Genomic DNA, 19,422 nt, shown 5'->3' with positions numbered 1-19,422 from the left:
TCTATATTTCCTTAAGTTGGTATTTGGATCTAGGGATATGATTAGATTTGGGTTCCAGACTTTTTTTTCCTTTTTGCAAGGTTTTTTTCAGAAAAGGGCATTTTGGTCTCCCATCAGGAAATACTGAATGCCTGGTTGTCTCTCTTTTTGTGATTATTAACATCAATTGATACCTAATGCCTAACTCCATTAATTCATCAGAGCTTGCAGAATTAGCTGGAGTACTTCTATAGAAAGAAACTTCTTATCTACTGTTTGATTGCATCTGGATGTAGTACCAAAAAAAGGGTGGGGGGAATGCTTCTTTCCCCTCTTATGACCAATTTCACAGTTACTTAGAGACTGTTACTACCTGTGTAGTGGGACCTCTGATTCACTCTTAAACGTGAGCAGGCAGGAGGGTAAAAGAGGTATTCTGCCTCAGCAGGTGTAATTGAAATTGACTGTATCCCAACTCTGCCTGTCAAGAATGGCCCTTCTAGGTCCCCTCAGCCAACATCTCAGTGCCTATAATGGCAGTGGATATTTAAGGATGAATAAGGGGAAAACAGAACATAAAGAAATACTTGATTCTAACATGTAGTGAGAAGAAATTGTACTTCCTTGGAGGGATCCCCTCTAGCCATTTATTTTATCCCTGCCTGTCTACTCCCCACCCATTTTTCCCTCTTCTATTAAACCTTTTCCCCCACTCCTTTCACCTGAAAGATAATATAAAACTCATTCATGAGTGTTCAGCGTGTTGTTTGCTCAGCATATGCATTATTCTAAGACTGTTCTCATGCTTAGGATATGGTAGTGAGCTAAGTAGGTGCTACCTTGTTCTCAAGAAACTTACAACCTAAAAGTAAGAAAAGTGAATGGTCTCCCCAAAGTGTGTTAAGTACTGTGAGAGGGCAAGTACATTGTGCTACAGGAACACAGTAGAAGCACTTAACTTAGTGTTAGAGTGATGATGATGCTAGAGAAAGGTACAGATGGATTTATTCTGATACCTTGAAAATGATCGGGTAAATTAAATTAGGTACTATAATCAGATGACCATGGCCTTGGAGTTAGGGAAGATAGGATAGATTTGAGAGAGTTGTTTAGTCAGTAGATACCTGAGTATGTGAGAATATTTAAGAAATACAATTCATAGGTTTAGTGTTAGATTTGAGGGTTGCAGGGAAAAGAGAAGTCACAAATGACTCCCAGCTTCTGTCCAGCTACAAGAATGGTGACAGAATTTGGTGATAACACTAGATGAGCAGGTTGTAAGAGAAAATGGTTTTGAAAATGCTAGTTTTAAAGTTAAATTTAAAGATGTTAAGTGTGAGACAATGAAGTAGAGATGTCAGGAAGGCTGTTAGATATTTGGGTTTGGAATTAAAGGGAAGAGTGAAGAATGTGATTAAAGATACAGGAGATTTTTACATCCCCTGTGATTAAAGAGTGAGAAAATGAAGACCTGAGCTAAAATCCCAAAGCATGAGGATAATACAGTTCCAAACAAGAAGAAACAGTTAACAGTATCCACTGTTGACCATAGGACTGAAAATTCTTCTTGGGTTTCACCAGAAGAAGTTAAGTAATAATCTTGGCAAGAGCAATTCCATTGGCTTTTTTCCCTACCATATTATATTGGAGTGAGTTGAGGCTTAAATGGTAGATTAAAAAGTAGAAAAGAACAGTTTTAGCTAACTCAGGAATTTTAGCTAAGCATGAGAGAAAAGGCCAGTAACCAATGCAGAGTACAGAGTTGAGAAAAAAATTGAAGATGGTTTCTGTTTTATAGGAGAGCCAAGCATATTTAAATTATAATGGGAAGGAGCCAGTAGAGAAAAAGATTGAAGTTCCAAAAAAACAGAAAAGGGGAACAAAAAGACCCAGAGCACACATAGGAGAAGGGGTGCCTCTGATGCCACAGCAGAAGGGAGAGATGGAGGCAGGCAGTTTTGTCAGTTGGGTAGCAAGAAGTCTGGAGGAGTTTTGTCTATGGCTTCTGTTTCTTTATAAGTTAGAAGGTAATACTATGTGTGGTAAAGGAAGAAGAGCCACACTTTTGTATAAAAGGAAATATATATATAAAATAGGCACTGTGACTAAAGAAAGGAGAGCCAACTAGGAAGACACAAGGATTGCAGGTACAGTCCTAAGGGCCCAGGTGTATTGGTGACTTTAGATGTCATGTAACATCCTGGAGAGTGGTGTGATTTTTCTCACATGCTTAGATTCCTCAAGTACTGCTCAGCAGTTTCTATCAGGAAGTAGAGAAAATGGACAGTTGGCTTGGACAGATAGAGGTTTCCCCCATAATCCAAAAATAGAGCATTCCTGTGAAACCCAAAGAAGCAGTTACCATTAACTTATAAGGAAAAAAATTTGCATGTTCCCAGATTCAAAAAATAACATAACCTTTCTGAGGCTTTGCTGATACCTTAGGATGCATCTTGCTAACAGATACACAAGAGGAAGCGCAGATGCTCACAGACACAGTTCAAAGCTCTGGCGGCTTGACGCTGGGAGGCTGAGTGTGGTTCCCGGGGAAGGAGGTCGACAGCACCACTCTCACGACTCCGGTGCGCATGCTCACCACCAAACAAATGCTGACTGAGGTTTTTGCATTCTACCTTTCTTTGCAAAATGAAAATCCTCTTTGGATTTCTTTTGGTTAACGAAAACAGGTTCTAATGTAAGTCTTTTATAAAAGGAAAGTGACATAACGCACATTTTCAAAAAGTGGGAGATAACCTGTTGTTTTTTTCTAGGAAGCCCTCCCTGTACTCCCAGTACTGAGGATGTGCTCTTCCTGTATGTTCACAGAGCCTCTGTCCAAGCACTTACACTGGGTATTACATGTTGAGCCCCCCACCTAGACTCCATGTGCAGTGGGGATGGGAGTGTCTTATTCAGTTATACTCCTAGTGACTAGCACCGTACCTTGAAGGTAGCAGAAGCTCAGTAAATATTTGGCTGCGCGTAAATTGAAAGACTATTCTAAATTATAGAAGCACCACGTGGCAGTGGAAGGAGAAGCAGGATGAGTCTTTCTCTGCTGCCCCTTCTCCCTGCCCTGAGGGGTGCTAACCAGCTGCTCCAAACTGAGAAGTATCCCTAGAAGGCTAATCAACATGCAGTATCCTACCCACAAAGGGAGTACAGACTACAAAGGTAGCCAGTCTGGAACTCTGTACTACTAGTATTTTAACCCAACCCTAGACTTCCCCATGTGGATGTGAGTAAGTGGGTCTTCATGCCTTTACATGGGAAGACATAAAAAAGAACTCTCTAGTTGGGACTTCTTAAATTCAGTTTTATTGAGGAAAGATTAATATACAGTAAAACATACAGTTTTAAGTATTTAGTTGAATGAATTTTACATTTATAATTTTTTTACAGTTACATTTGCAAATGTAATTTTCTCTGAAAAACATCATTGTGAATGATGGTCTAAACTATGCTTTTGTAGACTAGTCAGAAAAACCTAACCTTGACCATGACCTCTACGGAAATTCTAAGTAGCCTTTTCAAAGATAAGCTTTGAAGTATTACCTATTTAGGGACTTTTTATAACAAAATTCTGAAATCTTGGTATGAGCACTTGATTATTACCTATTTGAATCCTGACTCATCACTTAGGAATACTTGTTAATTTTCTGTGTTGTCTACCAGTGGAAGTTAGCACACAGTTAAGGTTGCTGACTAACGGGAAGCTTTTCATGTGTCACCAAAAGTGAACTTTATGCACAAAAAGAAATTACAAGGTCTTTTGGTTCCAAAATTTAGGGAAATGGGGTACATTCAGCAATGTTTACTCATTCCAACCTTTTGTGTCTTCCAGAGTAGGAGATACCAACTCACAGTCCTTAAGTCCTATTATTCCCATCATAGTTTTCTCTTTGCTACACCCTCTTCTCCAATTAGCCAGAATATCTATATCTGAAAGACAGTTAAAACCAGCAGTGTGTCCCCTTGTCCTGATAATTCTTAATGGATTTTATGACTAGCTCCCCATTCATTCATAATTGAGCATATATTTTGTGGGTACCTACTATGAGTCTAAGACTACCCTTGGCACTGAGAATACAGCAGTGAACAGAGTGAAATTTCTGCCTTCAAGGAGTTTATGTTCTAGGTTTTCCTCTTGAAAGGTTGTGTACTGCCATGGAATACTGCCAGTGTTGCCTTCTAACTGAATGTTATTCTTGTAATCGTTCTTCTTAGTCACTAATGAATGGCTTAAGACATGGTCTGTATTTGATAGGACCCATATATTTATCTGCAGCCCCTACTCCTGTCCAGAGTTGCATCCTATGTCTTCATGTGCCCATTGAGCATTTGTACTGGATGTCAGTATTTAAAGGTGAGCTCACTTCCCATGCTGAAAGCTGCCCTCTCTCCCTGGGTTTTATGTAACCAGTAATGGCACCATTGTCTACCCATTTATCCAAACCCAGCACCTCCAAATTGTCCTTGACTCCCAACATCTCTGTGCTTATATCATTCAGCTAGCAAGCCAATTGGTCTTATCCCCTAAACATAGGGCATTATTTCTCTATCTCCTTTCCTTACTTTGTGCCCTCAGAACTGATCAACTATTGAAAATACTCCTTTCCTGGTTTCCTACCTGTGATTTCTCCATCCCATCCTCTGTGCTCCTTTTCAGATATAATTCTTGTTGTGCCATTCTCCTGCTAAAGTCTACTGACTCCACAACATCCACAGAGAGAAAGCAACGTCTTTAAAATGACATGAGACATTTGATGGTTTAACCTAACCTTTATCTGTCCACATTCAACTGGAACACTTCATGTTTTCCATATTTTTACCTTTACACAGACTCTTCCATCAATCTCCTACCCCAAAATTCAAGTCCTGTCTTACGTGTAACTGAATATATGAAGCCCTTAATAGTTCCTAAGCGGGGAGTTTTTCTTCTGGTTTTCTCTCAGTATTTTATGCATTCTGCTATGGTACTTACACATAACAGTGTAATTATTTATTTTCTCATGTTTTTCTCCAGTAGAAGTTTCAAGTAGTTATTTCTATACTGTGAGCTCCTGGAGAATTTGCACTGTAACAAATTCTATTAGTTTTTTGGTAATTCAGAGCATCTCACTAATCAATAAAACTTTTTATCAGTCAGTTTATACTTAACTAAATATGGTTTCATATCTTTTTATCTGTGAAAAAAATGCTCTTAGAAATCTTCAGTGTTTGGTTATTTCCACATTGTAGTTTAACCATCTTTTGCAAAAAATCTCCTTCAGTTTTTCTCTAAAATCTAAGTTTATAGATACATATACTCATTTTGATCAGTTATAATGTGCACACTTTTAATAGTATATTTAACTGTCTAACTAAAGGCTGTTCATTTGCAGTACCTCAACATGAAGTTAGCTATATTTATCTGTAACCACAGTTATACTACCTGTAATTTGCTTAATTTCTAGGGTTCAGCTGCACGAACAGACCATGAAACAGCTAGTGTCTTGAGTTCTGGTAGCACACACTCTGCTCCTCGAAGGCTGACCAGTCATCTGGGAACCAAGGTAACAGAAGGTTATAAACCCTGGCTGCAAATACTATGAATACTTTGTGATAACTGTTCATCTTTTAAATTCAGCTAGAGGAGAATTCTAATTCCAACATCACAGTCTCTTAAAGAAATGACATTTTTTTATACAAACAAACATAAACAAAGGGAATTGCGGAAAAAAACAAAGGGGAAAGTGAGGGTTTTGAAAAGTGGATTATATGAAAGAGGACTATGAAAATGAGCATTATAAAAACTTAGCTAGTTTCTCATTCTTTTTTTTGCTCTGTCATCCACTTCTTTGCAAGTATGCTGCGCTCCAGTCTGCCTGGCTTATTTGCTGCTTCCCCAGTACTCCCTGTGCCTTGCCTGCAGTGGCACAAACGTCCACTTTCTACGCCTCCGTGAAATGGCTGCCAGAATCAGAGCCAGTCTTTGGAACTCTTCTTGGGCATTACTTCTTCACAAAACATTTTTTGATTCTCAAGGTTCTCTCAACTCCCCATTCAGTATGTCTACCTCCTTTGAATCACTATAATTTATGTGAAACTCTTTTGGAGAACAGGGACTGTTTAATTTATCTTTTGCAGCATTTAGCACAGAGTATGCATATAAAAGGTTTAATAAATATTTATTCAAGGGGATAGAAAAATTATTAAAATCGATGTTATCCAGTGCTGAAAAGTAAGCTTTCTTAGGGTCTCTCAGATATTAGCAAATCTTTTAGGACTTGAAAGGAGAATGTTTGGAAAGAAAGTAATTCTTTTATTATTGTTTTAAAGCCAGAGGCTTTAATATTATATTAACAAAAATAAAATTCTGATATTACTAGGCAATATACTTTCAGTTAAATCTAAATAATTTATTAATTGTTTTCATAGTGTACATATGCTTTCTTTAATAATATAATGGATCTTAGGAACAACATTACTGAAATAACTAATGTTGATTTAAGAAATGAATTTTAGAGTAATCAATAATATTTAATATGAGACTTAATCCTCTTAATAACTCACAATAGCTGCTACTTGGGATTTCTGGTATGCCAATAACTGCTGCTAGTTGTATGTACATTATCTGTGATCTTTTCAAAAACCCTGTGAGGTATCTTGTCTGTCTTTTTTAAATGAGAAAAATGAAAGAAAAAAAGGTTCAGGCAGATGTGTAATTAAATTGGAATTCACCCCAGATATATCCAACATCAACACACGTAGTCTTTACTATAAATCAAATCTCTGATATTCAGTAGTACTGTTGTATGGAAGCTGGCAGTTAGAATATCATTTCCTTTTGCAGTGATTTATGCATAATAATATTAAGACCTTACTACTTTTTTTAATGCCAGCTAGTATCCTATACTTGTATTATGTCATTTACTCTTCACAGAGAAAAACCCTATTGGGTAAATTTCTCCATTTGCAACTGAGAAAACAGGGGCTGAGAGAAACCAAATAACTTGGTGATAGCTCACAGCTCACTCACAAGTGGTGGATTCAGAATTTTAAAGCCCATTTGTCCACAGTTCTATACTTCCTTCCTAAAACTTCCTTATGGAAAAGTAGTGTGTATTCACACACTTACAATAGCACTTTCCACCCCCTCGTCACTGGCTGGATGATTCTTTGCTGCGTTGTGGAATGTTTAGCTGCTTCTCTGGTCTTTCCCATCAGCTGCCTAGAGCACTTCCTCCTGCAGTTGTGACCACCAAAAATGTTGCCAAGACATTGCCAGAAGTGTCCTAGGGGAGCCAGAATCACCCCCAATTAAGCACTTCCACTATATAGAGATAATACACTATTTATATAGTAGCCCCTACTCTTATATGATAGCTCTAGCTTTGCGGTGAGGCTGATTACAGTCCAAGATGACTGGGTACTGTTTCCTGTTTCTTACTGCTTCTAAGCAAACCCCTAGAATCTATTGTCAGAGAGTAATTTATGGTTACCAGTTGCTTTAAAAAAAAAATTGAAGAAGAATTCTGGCTTTGTACTTCCTATATGATCATAACATTCTTTTTTTGACAAAGTATTTTTACATGTATAAGGAAGAAATCATAATTTTCAAATATTAAAACTATAATCTGATGAGGGTTAGTGATTACTGAGAATTGGTACTTAAGTAAATAATAATTGTTAGAAGTGTTTTTTATTGATTATAATAGTTGTAAATTAAAATAAGTAAAATAAAATTATAAATTGTGTAAAAACTTAGGTAAATCACATTCCTCACTCACAGTGTGTGTGTGAAATCAGTCAATTGTCATTCTATAATTGGACTCTTCCCAGTGGATCCAGACAAACTGCCTGCAGTATAAGTATGCATGAACCTGCCTTCTCTCTCAGCACTGTATTACCATATAAATAAATTGGTGATGATCATGTGGCTTTTGAAGTAACACTCACCACTTCATCCTGGAAGGGGATTTTTGTTTTTGTCTCTTTAGTAACACTAAATTTCCCGTTCATACTTCATTGGTGTTGGCTTTTGGATATTAAAGTCATAATTTTGTTTCTAAACTCATTTGGCCCACAGGTGGAAATGGTGTATTCATTGTTGTCAATGCTTGGTACTCATGATAAGGATGATATGTCACGAACTTTGCTAGCTATGTCTAGCTCCCAGGACAGCTGTATATCCATGCGACAGTCTGGATGTCTTCCTCTCCTCATCCAGCTTTTACATGGCAATGACAAAGACTCCGTGCTGCTGGGAGATTCCCGGGGCAGCAAAGAGGCTCGGGCCAGGGCCAGTGCAGCCCTGCACAACATCATTCACTCACAGCCTGATGACAAAAGAGGCAGGCGTGAAATCCGAGTCCTTCATCTTTTGGAACAGATACGAGCTTACTGTGAAACCTGTTGGGAGTGGCAGGAAGCCCATGAACAAGGCATGGACCACGACAAAAATCCAAGTATGTTCTCTGTAGTTCATGTTACAAAGCAAATGTAAAAGTTTTTTAAATGTAAAACTTTTTTAGTCCTTATGTTGTCCTGATGAATAGGAATGGTAAATTCGTATTAGCCATCAACACAGCTAACATAGTTTAAAGCTTAATGCTGTATTTCCCTAGAAAAATTTAGCCAAGGAAAATATCACATGCATTACCATGCAGCTAAAAACAAACAGGAAAAATCAAGAGACTTACAGAGTCATCGCATAGTAAACCTGTAAAGAACTTGAGTGGTTATATTGTTCATCCTTTCATTTTATAGAGTAAGCTCAAGAAAGTGACTTCACATAAATTCCTTCAGTGACCAAGCCATGGTCTTTTACATTTGCTTATCACTCTACTCACTGGATACAGAGCTGTGTTATATCTCTTACATTATTTCTCCTCACAACATTAGAAGTAGGAAGGGAAGGTATTACCATTTCCATTTTACAGATGAAGAAACTGAAGCTCAGAGAGGCTAAAAAACTTGCTTGTGGCCTCACAGCTAGTAAGAGAGGAGCTGGTGGAGCCAGGAACAGAGGCCAGGTCTTCTGACTCTCATCCCAGTGCTCTTCCTACTGCATCATCCTGCTCCAAGCAGTGGGCCCCTGTTGCTGGGGGTGATCAGCCACCCAGCTCTGTGCTCAGGGAAAGACCCTTGGTCACCAACCCCTGTCCCTTGGGAGCAGGTAATATGGGAGTTGGGACCCTTGGGAACATAACTCACTTCATTCCTGTAGCAAGAACCAAAAGCAGTAAGTTAAAAGGTAAGGCCTACCCTTCACCTGTTAAGAACCCACTCACAGAGGACAATGGACTGTTTTATCTGCTTCTTGATTTGGGGAGTAAGAGAAGGGATGATGGTGAGAACATCATCTGTAAAGCTTTAGCAGGGTTTTTTTTTTTTAGCTTATGTATAAAGACGAATGTATTTAAAATCTAAAAATTTTCAAGAATGAGAAAATAGCAATAATAGTCCTTAATATGTATGTATCCTGGGGATAAGGAAAACTAATAAAATTACTGGGAGAACATGGTCTTTCTGGATTGTTTTCTTTGTCCACAATTATGTAATAACTTATATTTTGTGTTCTTACTATCTGCTCTCAAAAAAGTTAAATAGAATAATATTAGTTCTGAAAAATAGACTTGCTTTTCAAAACTTTAAATAATGAATTTTGTAAGTTTGTACATACTACTAAATGTGGAGGTAGATTTTCTTGGACATCTTTAAATTCTGGTATCTGTATAGTAAGCTTTCTCTACCAGGTTTGTACTAGGTTACTCTACTATATTTGTACACAACCCTGTGCTTTTAACCCACACTTACTGATAATAGTTTAAGTAGAAATTATAAACAAGAGTTTTATGCCAAAATATTTTTATTCTTTCATATAGTCAATATCATTTTTAATTACTATTTGAATTGTAGCATAAACCTACAAGGGACTTGTTGAACAGCTTCAGTGAAGGACAGATGAGTGGTAAACATTTCTATGGAACCAAGAAAAGTCCTTTATTTGTATATAAATATTTGAATATTTATAGTATTTATTCATTTACTCAGCAAATATTTGTTGATCCACCAAATGACAATGTATTAGGGATATATTAGTGAGCCCTATGTATTTTTTAAGTATAGTAAACATAATTCCTTTGAGAAAACAAAGCTCGGTGGCTTACGTCAATTTTATTTTTCAGTGCCAGCTCCTGTTGAACATCAGATCTGTCCTGCGGTGTGTGTCCTGATGAAACTTTCATTTGATGAAGAGCATAGGCATGCAATGAATGAACTTGGTAAGACAAAAATGTTTCTCAATGCCATAGAAGAACACTGAAGGTTTTCGTCATTGTCAAATTGGGATATAAGGCAACTAACTTCTATTACCACCTGCTTCCCCCTGTAGCAAATGATTATACTATCATTTCCAGAGGATAAAAGATCCTAAATGACAGAAACTGCTACCGTTATAAACTGACTTGGATTTTCAAAGTTTTAGCCAAAGGTTGGAAAATTACTGAATGGGCCATTCCTTGCCCCTATTGCCAAAGTAGAACCTGTGTGACAGTTGACTGGGGGGTTAATATGAATGATTTTGAAATGTGGAGCTCCTTGATTGTTCTTGAACTCAGTCACTGCTGCTAGATACCAGCAGGAATTACTAAGATTTTCATCTATCTTTGTTACCAGTATTACTGGATTTTCATGATAAGCAGTGTGGTATCTTTGAAACTGGTTAATATAGAAAAACATAAGGCTCTAATTTAAGTTAGAAACATTTCATTAATTTTATAATGATTACTCTTTTAGGTATGTGTTATCACATACACTGAACCTTTTATAACCTACATTTATGCACCCCATTTTTCATGTAATGGTTTTTCTTTGATTTCTAGGTTCATTTTGCACATGTGGTATTTATAAATTGCACCATGCTGAATCACCTCATATGAACTGGATCCCTCTAGTTGTGCCACAAACAAGACCATACACTGAGGTTCCCATCTTAGTGTAGCTGTGCCCTTGCTTTTTGTGCTGTTTATGTTACATTACATTCCAGCCCCCACTTTGTATTCCTACCACCCTCATCATTGTCATTCATCATTCATCTTGAAAGTGACAGTCGTGAGACTCTTAAACACAAAGAATCTGAAGGGCCAAAAATGAGTGTTGTCTCCTTCAGAGTCATCACTTCGGGAGGCTGTTTTGTGATTTCAGGCGTGTCCCTCAGCCATCCTTCTGTTCCCACAGGCCCTAGCAATTGGTGCACCTGCTTCTTTTTCCCCAGCCTCCTGTGGAACTGAGTATGATCTTACGAGTTTTCTCCTCCTCAGTTATGATCTCAGCATTTGTGAAAATTTTAAGTTTGGGTGTGTTTTGTTTAATACTAGTAATAATGGGAAGGGGATAAAAACTGAATAAACAGGAAAACTAATCCAATTTTAAGTTTTCTATAAATGTCCCTGTGTTCCAATGAACTGTAGACTAGGACTGACACATTAATCATCTGAATTTCAAAGTAAAACCTAGACTCAGTATTTGTTCCTCTTCCTTCTTCAGGTAGGAAGGCTACCCGGGGCATTTCATCACAGGAGCTAGGGCAGGGGCTTTCAGGTGAGGAGCAGGATGGGGCCTCTGGGGGTGTGACTGCTGGGGACGTAGCCTCGAGGGATTACCTTCTCACTGCTAGCTTCTGAATTTGCACTAGAGCTAAAGAAGGATCTTGATTTGAGGATCGTGAGGAGACAGAGTAAGAGCATGAGGTTATCTGACAGTGAGGATAGGCAGAAAGAAGTCTCTGGTAGGTGTAGGGAAATTCCTAAGCCCAGTCAGCTAGGACTGTCATTTGTAGGTACAAGAAGATTTTCCAACTATCAGGATGATTTAAGTTTGCTCCTATTAGTATTGCAAGTTTTAAACTATAATATCAATGATGTATGCATTTATTGATTCCCAGCTCTGTCCCAAAAAATGTTTAAGGCACTAGATATAAAAATGATTAAGCCTGGTCCTGACTTTCAAGGAACTCATGGTTTATTTGCATTAATATTTCCCACACTGGATCATAATGATCTCTAGAAGCACTTGTCAAACCATGTGTATTCTCTGGTCTTGTAACAAGCAGGCTTAGTAAAACAGAATCTCCAGAAGGACTTAGGAATCATATTTTAGTAAGTGTCCCAAGTGATTCTTATGATTAGGAAATTTTGTGAAACACCAATATATAGGATATTGATGGTGGGCCCCTAACTTTTATTTTAGAATGAGGCTTTTCATACTAATGGTGACTATCTAAACCAAGTAAAAGGAAGATAATACACTTTTTTTAATGTATCATATATGTATTATCTTTTTTTGATAAATCTGACTAAGGATTCTGTTGAATGTCTCCTGAAGCCATTGGTCTTCTACTATCTGTAAGGTTATGAGATGCCACATTAGGTAATATTTGTTCCATCTGGACCACTGTTTTCTAACACAGACACAAAGAAAAATGGGGAAGAACATGATCATCATCTTTGCAATTCCTTGAAACATTGTAATATTTTTTAGGCCACTCTATTTTTTATTCTGTCAATCATGAAATCACATCATACTTTTGTGAATCGATTTATAGTTTTAATATGAATTACATTCTTTGCCTTAAAATTCACTGAAGTTTTTCTTATTTGGCTGAAATTAAAAGGGCTCTCTCTTTTACCTGATATCCTAAATTGTATTGAAAGTTCTTTTTCATAAGCCATGTTCTTCATGGTTCTATTGACATTGACCATATCCTTCTTTAATCTTTGTTTTCAGAATCAAGTCTTTTTTAGTTTTTCCATTCAAGAGTACTCAACTCTTTGTTCATTTAGTGCCTTCCTAGGACCTTCTTTCAATCATTTCACCTTTCTTAAGGAAGTACCACAGATATTGCTACACCTGGCAGGATTTTATATGGGCACAAAGCATAGTATGTTTTGCTTTGGTATTGATATTCTGCTGTGTAATACTCAACATTTTGGTGATATCAGTACACAGGGTCACTGTCTTCAGGTCAGCAGTAACTCCCGGGTCAATTTCCTGGGCCAGAATTCTCAGTTCTTTTACTGGTTCCCTCTCCTTTACCCAAGAGTTAAATGTTGGAACTCCTCGAAGTTCTGTCCTAGCCTTTCTTTCTCTCTTCTAGACAGTATCCTCCACTCGATGGCTTCAATCAAAGTGTTTTTCAGATTTATATCTTAATCCAAATTCTCGCTCTTGAGTTTTAGATACATTATCAGGCTGCTTTTCTTGCATCTTTACTAGGTGGTTTCTAGACATTTCTAACTCAGCTGCCACAAACTGAATTTATCTCCTAGATTCCCAAATCTGTCTTTTCCAGGGATCCTTTTCTCAGAAAATGACATTCTAATCCTCCAGGATCTTGGAAGACATTCATGATTCTATCCTTATGCCCTAGATCTAGTAACTGAGTGCTTTAATTCTGCTTCTTGAGTGTTATCTCAGTCACTGCTCTTCTTTGCATCCCCGGCCCAAGCCTCCACCATCTCTCCTGTTTTGCAGTGCTTTGTCTCACTTGTCTCCCACCTCCAGGCATAATCCATTCTGCACCCTGCAACCATGGGAATCTATTTAGAACACATCTCTAATTATTCCTTCTCTGGCCTAAAATCCTTCGTGTGGCCCATAAAGTTTTACATGATCTGACCTCTACCCATTTTAGTAGCCCGATCTGTGACCTTCTCCTTGTTGCTGTTTATTTTTGGCTCAGGGACCCTTGCAGATTCTGTTTCTCCTGCTGAAAATGCTTCTTTATTGTTCTTGCCCCACCCTTTTCAGATAACCGGTTCATCCATTAAGTCTCAACTTAAATATTATTTCCTCAGCCTTTTCTTGACCTCTCTGTCTAAGTTTAAGTCCACCTGTTATCTTGCCCTGTGCTTCTACACAGTTAGTTGTTCATTGTCTAACTTTGCTCTAATCTGTAAGCTCCATAAAAACTGTGAGTATATTTTGTTCACAGGCTATGTATTTTTCCATCATATGGGTAGATAGAGGAAAATCTTCCTAAATGTGGTTTGGATTTTCCTTAACCAAATTAATTTTCACTTACCTACGTTCAAATTAATTTGTCATTACTGCTAGTTACAAAGATTTGCACAAATCTTCATACATTTAAATCCCCTGGCCTGGAATTCTTGACCCAAGGTAGACTTTTAAATACACATGTCCTCTTACAGATTAATGACCTGACTGTTTAGACTTAGAGAATCCAAGAATTGATATTTGTATTCATCCTCTTTTTTTCTAAGCCACTTCTCTGTGACGAAACAGTATCTCCAGCCCCATGATGATTAATATTAATGACAAATAATATTTTGAATAGCTTTCATACGCATTTTATTTTCTTTTTTATGCACTGTCTCATTGCTTCACCTTTTGTTTTGGGTTTCATTTGGTTTGGCTTTTTTTTTTTTACTACCCCTTTATGTCTTTCTCTCCTTTCCCTTCATTTTCCTCCTAGCCTTCCTAGTGTTGACCACTGTGGGCATTGTTTAGCATTCCAGTGTTAGGACTCAAAAGGAAAGAAAATACTAAATCCTAGTATAGCTGGTATTGACACTTGTGAGAACCAAAGAAAACTAAGAAATTTTAAAAATAAATACATAGTTTTATAGAACTTAGTGATAAGTTGAACAGATCATTCTTTTTCATAAAAATATAACCTTTGCTTCATGCATTTTCATTTAGTGGTTCCAGTATTCCTAAGATTTAGCAGATAAAAAATGTTAAAGTAATTAAGCCACAGTGTGTGACAATGAAGTGTGTATTAGGTCCTAATAATAAGTTACCTTTTTCTGCTTACATTCAGAGAGACCTAGAATCTATTAGAAGACCTAGAAGTTAGTAGAAAATAACCTTGTTCATCATTGACAAAATACAGTGTATGTGTAGTAAACAGTATATTTATATTGCTCAGTAAGGCAAGGGGCTGGAGGGTGGAGAAAATGGCAGAAAATCGAATGGTTGTCAGTTGTACTTTTTAAATATTTTACACAATAGTCCTTCATAACATTTTTTGTAGTTTGTAATTTTGAAGACAGATTTAAACCATATATTCTCATTCTTTGAGATTTCCTTCCTAATAATTTATAAGCTTGGTACCAATTTGTTATTTTAGATTATTATCTTTTTCCTCTTGCCCTGTTTTAACTAGGGGGACTACAGGCCATTGCAGAATTATTGCAAGTGGACTGTGAAATGTATGGGCTTACTAATGACCACTACAGTATTACATTAAGACGATATGCAGGAATGGCTTTGACAAACTTGACTTTTGGAGATGTAGCCAACAAGGTATGTTTTGTGTGATATGTGTTTTAGTATATCTGTGGTGTGAGTTACTTTCATACAAACTACTTTTCACTGATTTTCTTTTGGCATTCTCCTCTTCAAACACTGACCGATAAAAACCTATACATCACACCCCACTGCATATTCTTACTCACTTGGTTGTCTTATGCCTAAACAAAGGCAAAGATGGAACACAGTAGTGGATTTATGTAATGGCATCTAAAATACCATTCCTGGAAAGGAGAGCAAAAATCCCCAAATCCCAATGACTGACACAAATGTGATACACGTATTGGTTCCATCCAAATAAGAGACTTCACTTTGAAACTCTTTGTTTATCATTTCTAATCATTTATTCACCTTTTTTTTTCCTGTTTCCCAAAAGAAGAGATAAGGGCCAGCAGGGTATTTGTCCTGCATTTATGTAATCTGGTTCTAGTTCTTTTATGAGTAAAATATCAGTTATAATTAAAATGAGACATTAAAACTGGATTTGAAGTTTACTTATCAAAAATAAAGTACAGCTTCAGGTTGCCTTGTTATTGACCCTCTCTTCCATATCTAATTTTACAGGCTACACTATGCTCTATGAAAGGCTGTATGAGAGCGCTTGTGGCTCAACTAAAATCTGAAAGTGAGGACTTACAGCAGGTACTACTTACAACTCAAATGTTTGTGTTAGGTATTAGCAGATTAATATCCTGATTGAGATTAAGCTGTGGCTCAGTATTTATTATGTCATGTTTAAATCATGGTTACATTAACACCAGAATAAAGGAAAATAATTATAGTGAAAATTCCTTTTGGCACCATACTAGCATTTAGGAGGAATTGTCTTAATAGATTTCTACTCTTAACTCTAGCAATAAAAACAAAAGGCAATGAGTATAAATAATTTTAATACAAATTATTCTAAAATTGATTCCTTTGCAGGTTATTGCCAGTGTTTTGAGGAATTTATCTTGGCGGGCAGATGTAAATAGTAAAAAGACATTGCGTGAAGTTGGAAGTGTAAAAGCACTGATGGAATGTGCTTTGGAAGTTAAAAAGGTACCTTCAAAAGCATTTTAGTACTGCAGTATGGATTCGTCTTTGGATACTTTTTTGTGCCCTCCCACCCCTGAGATTCCCTAGTTTTTGACCTGAGTATCTCATCAATCCACAGTGTTAGACTGCTCGAAACTGCTCAAGTATTAAGGTAGAGGAACCTTCTGTAAGGTGTAAGAAGGCCTCAGGGTGACACACTGGACCAGATAATTCTGTTTTCAGGGACTGAGCTGGGCCTTTAGGGCATTTAGTTGCATCGCTGCCTTTGCCCACTAGATCCTAACACAGCCTCCCCCAAGTTGTGACCATCAGAAATGTCTCCATATATTACTAAGTGTCCCCCAGAAGGAACGAGTGGCAGGAACGCCTGCAGTTGAGAATCACTAGTGTAAGTGTTATCTCTGTACTCTCCCAATCTCAGTCCCCCACAGTCCTCAAATTTTGATAGTCACCTTATCGAGGTTATCAGACCCACCAGTGAGGAATCCCTCAAACAATAGTTTGTTAGAAAAGGAAGTAATCTCCAGGTGGTATATCTACTTCAGCAACCTAAGCTTTTTTTTTTTTCTTTTAGTTAAACTTGAAATTTGAGAGGAACTAGACTAAGCACGTCTTCATTAATCAGGGCTTCTTTCTACCCAACCACTCCCCCTAGAACCACAACCTACATCTTTTTCTTCAAATTTTCCTTTTCAGAGACAGTAAAGAGTTTTGGGATTTTTTGCTAAAATTATTTTTTACCTGAAAACCCAAGAAAATCAACTGAAAAGTTACTAGAAATAAGTATTCAGCTAAATAACTGGTTATAAAGATAATAGTGAAATATACTCAGGGTCTGCATAAAGATACCTTTAAGGTAGTACTGAATCATCAGAAGCACTTATACTGACACTGCATAAAAGAAGATAATGAATGGCCATTAAGTGCTTGAAAAGATACTCAACATCATTAGTCATCAGGGAAATACAAATTAAAACTACAATAAGATACCATTACACATATTATATTGGTTAAAATTTAAGATTGACCAAGTGTTGTCAAGGATGTTAAGCAGCTAGAATTCTTAAGCACTGCTGGTAGGAATGTAAAATGTCATACCACTTTGGAAAACATTTGGCAGTGTTTTAAGTTAACCATACACCTCGTGTACAACACTGCCATTCTGCTCCTAAGTATTTACCCAAGGGGAACAATGCAAGTAATGCATGCACCTGTCCAAATTTCCTCTTCTTCTAACACTAGTCATATTGAATACCCACACTAAACACCCATTTTAAACACTTAAACTTCATAAAGGTGATTTGTTAAATATTGTGTTCACTTGTTTACAGGGATACTACATACTTAGATTCCATTTGGTATTTCATGAAAATTTTTCTAAACGGAGTTGCTGTGATTTTACCAGCGAGACATGCGCAGCAAGGGAGATTACAAAAAAAATAAATAACCTACTCAATAGAAGTAAACATAGAAGTTATAAGAGGCAAATTCCAACTCTAATTAGATGACACATTCTATTTCTTAATAGGAATCAACCCTCAAAAGCGTATTGAGTGCCTTATGGAACTTGTCAGCACACTGCACGGAGAATAAGGCTGATATATGTGCTGTAGATGGTGCGCTGGCATTTTTGGTTGGCACTCTCACATACCGGAGCCAGACAAATACTTTAGCCATTATTGAAAGTGGAGGTGGGATATTGCGGAATGTGTCCAGCTTGATAGCTACAAATGAGGACCACAGGTAAATACAAATACAGAGCTTTATATTACTTTCAAATGAATTAGTGTAGAATATATACCCTCAGAAAGACCCAGTTGTAAGCAATGTTCTGTGTAACTATGCAAGTTCTAAGCCAAATTATATCTATTACAGTGAAAAGATGACATATTAATTGCTAATTTGCTTATTAGTATATTATTCTAATAAAATTCATAGTATCATAAAAATGTCTGAACATAAACAAATGATAATTGAGAGGCATAACCAATATACAGAGGAAAAAATTAAAGCTATAAATACTGCAAAGAACAAAACCCCTTTTTATATATGCCAGCACTGCATAAAGGAATATGAGGTTTATAAAAAACAAAAACCTTCCACCACATCAACAAAAAAGGACAAAAACCACATGATCATCTCCATAGATGAAAAAGCATTCAACAAAATTCAACATCCATTCATGATAAAAACTCTCAACAAAATGGGTATAGAGGGCATGTACCTCAACATAATAAAGGCCATATATAATAAGCCCACAGCCAACATCATACTGAACAGCAAGAGGCTGAAAGCTTTTCCTCTGAGATCGGGAACAAGACAGGGATGCCCACTCTCCCCACTGTTACTCAACATAGTACTGGAGGTCCTAGCCACAGCAATTAGACAAAACAAAGAAATAAAAGGAATCCAGATTCGTAAAGAAGAAGTTAAAATGTCACTATTTGCAGATGACATGATATTGTACATTAAAAAAACCCTTAAGACTCCACTCCAAAACTACTAGAACTAATAACAGAATTCTGCAAAGTTGCAGGATACAAAATTAACACACAGAAATCTGAGGCTTTCCTCTACACTAACAATGAACTAACAGAAAGAGAAATCAGGAAAACAATTCCATTCACAATAGTATCAAAAAGAATAAAATACCTAGGAATAAACCTAACCAAGGAAGTGAAAGACCTATACCCTGAAAACTATAAAACACTCTTAAGAGAAATTAAGGAGGCCACTAACAAATGGAAACTCATCCCATGCTCCTGGCTAGGAAGAATTAATATCATCAAAATGGCCATCCTGCCAAAAACAATATACAGATTCAATGCAATGGAACAAATAGTTCAAAAATTCATATGGAAACACCAAAGACCCCGAATAGCTAAAGCAATCCTGAGAAGGAAAAATAAAGTGGGGGGGGAGCTCACTCCCCAACTTCAAGCTCTACTACAAAGCCACAGTAATCAAGACAATTTGGTACTGGCACAAGAATAGAGCCACAGAACAATGGAACAGAATAGAGACTCCAAACATTAACCCAAACATATATGGTCAATTAATATACGATAAAGGAGCCATGGACATACA

The 19,422-nt window shown here is 37.0% G+C and overlaps 1 protein-coding gene across 18 annotated transcripts in view; it reads left to right on the top strand.

Annotated features, from left to right (window-relative positions):
- Nucleotides 1-19,422, top strand: part of APC (APC regulator of WNT signaling pathway) — a 118,678-nt gene that overhangs the window by 89,161 nt on the left and 10,095 nt on the right. For 6 of the 18 annotated variants that reach the window (XM_036886973.2, XM_036886972.2, XM_036886967.2 and 3 more), the window contains 8 exons: nt 5,436-5,534; nt 8,051-8,429; nt 10,152-10,247; nt 11,512-11,565; nt 15,152-15,291; nt 15,862-15,939; nt 16,222-16,338; nt 17,864-18,078. In XM_036886973.2, coding sequence (XP_036742868.2) covers nt 5,436-5,534; nt 8,051-8,429; nt 10,152-10,247; nt 11,512-11,565; nt 15,152-15,291; nt 15,862-15,939; nt 16,222-16,338; nt 17,864-18,078 — 1,178 coding nt within the window. The remainder of the gene's footprint in view (nt 1-5,435; nt 5,535-8,050; nt 8,430-10,151; nt 10,248-11,511; nt 11,566-15,151; nt 15,292-15,861; nt 15,940-16,221; nt 16,339-17,863; nt 18,079-19,422) is intronic. The other 12 variants (XM_057492613.1, XM_036886970.2, XM_057492616.1 and 9 more) reach the window with 4 other exon arrangements.

Source organism: Manis pentadactyla, chromosome 2, assembly GCF_030020395.1.
Source record: "Manis pentadactyla isolate mManPen7 chromosome 2, mManPen7.hap1, whole genome shotgun sequence".
NCBI lineage: Eukaryota > Metazoa > Chordata > Mammalia > Pholidota > Manidae > Manis > Manis pentadactyla.
The sequence above is the reverse complement of the archived record's forward strand: the minus strand, read 5'-3'. Positions and strand labels throughout refer to the sequence as shown.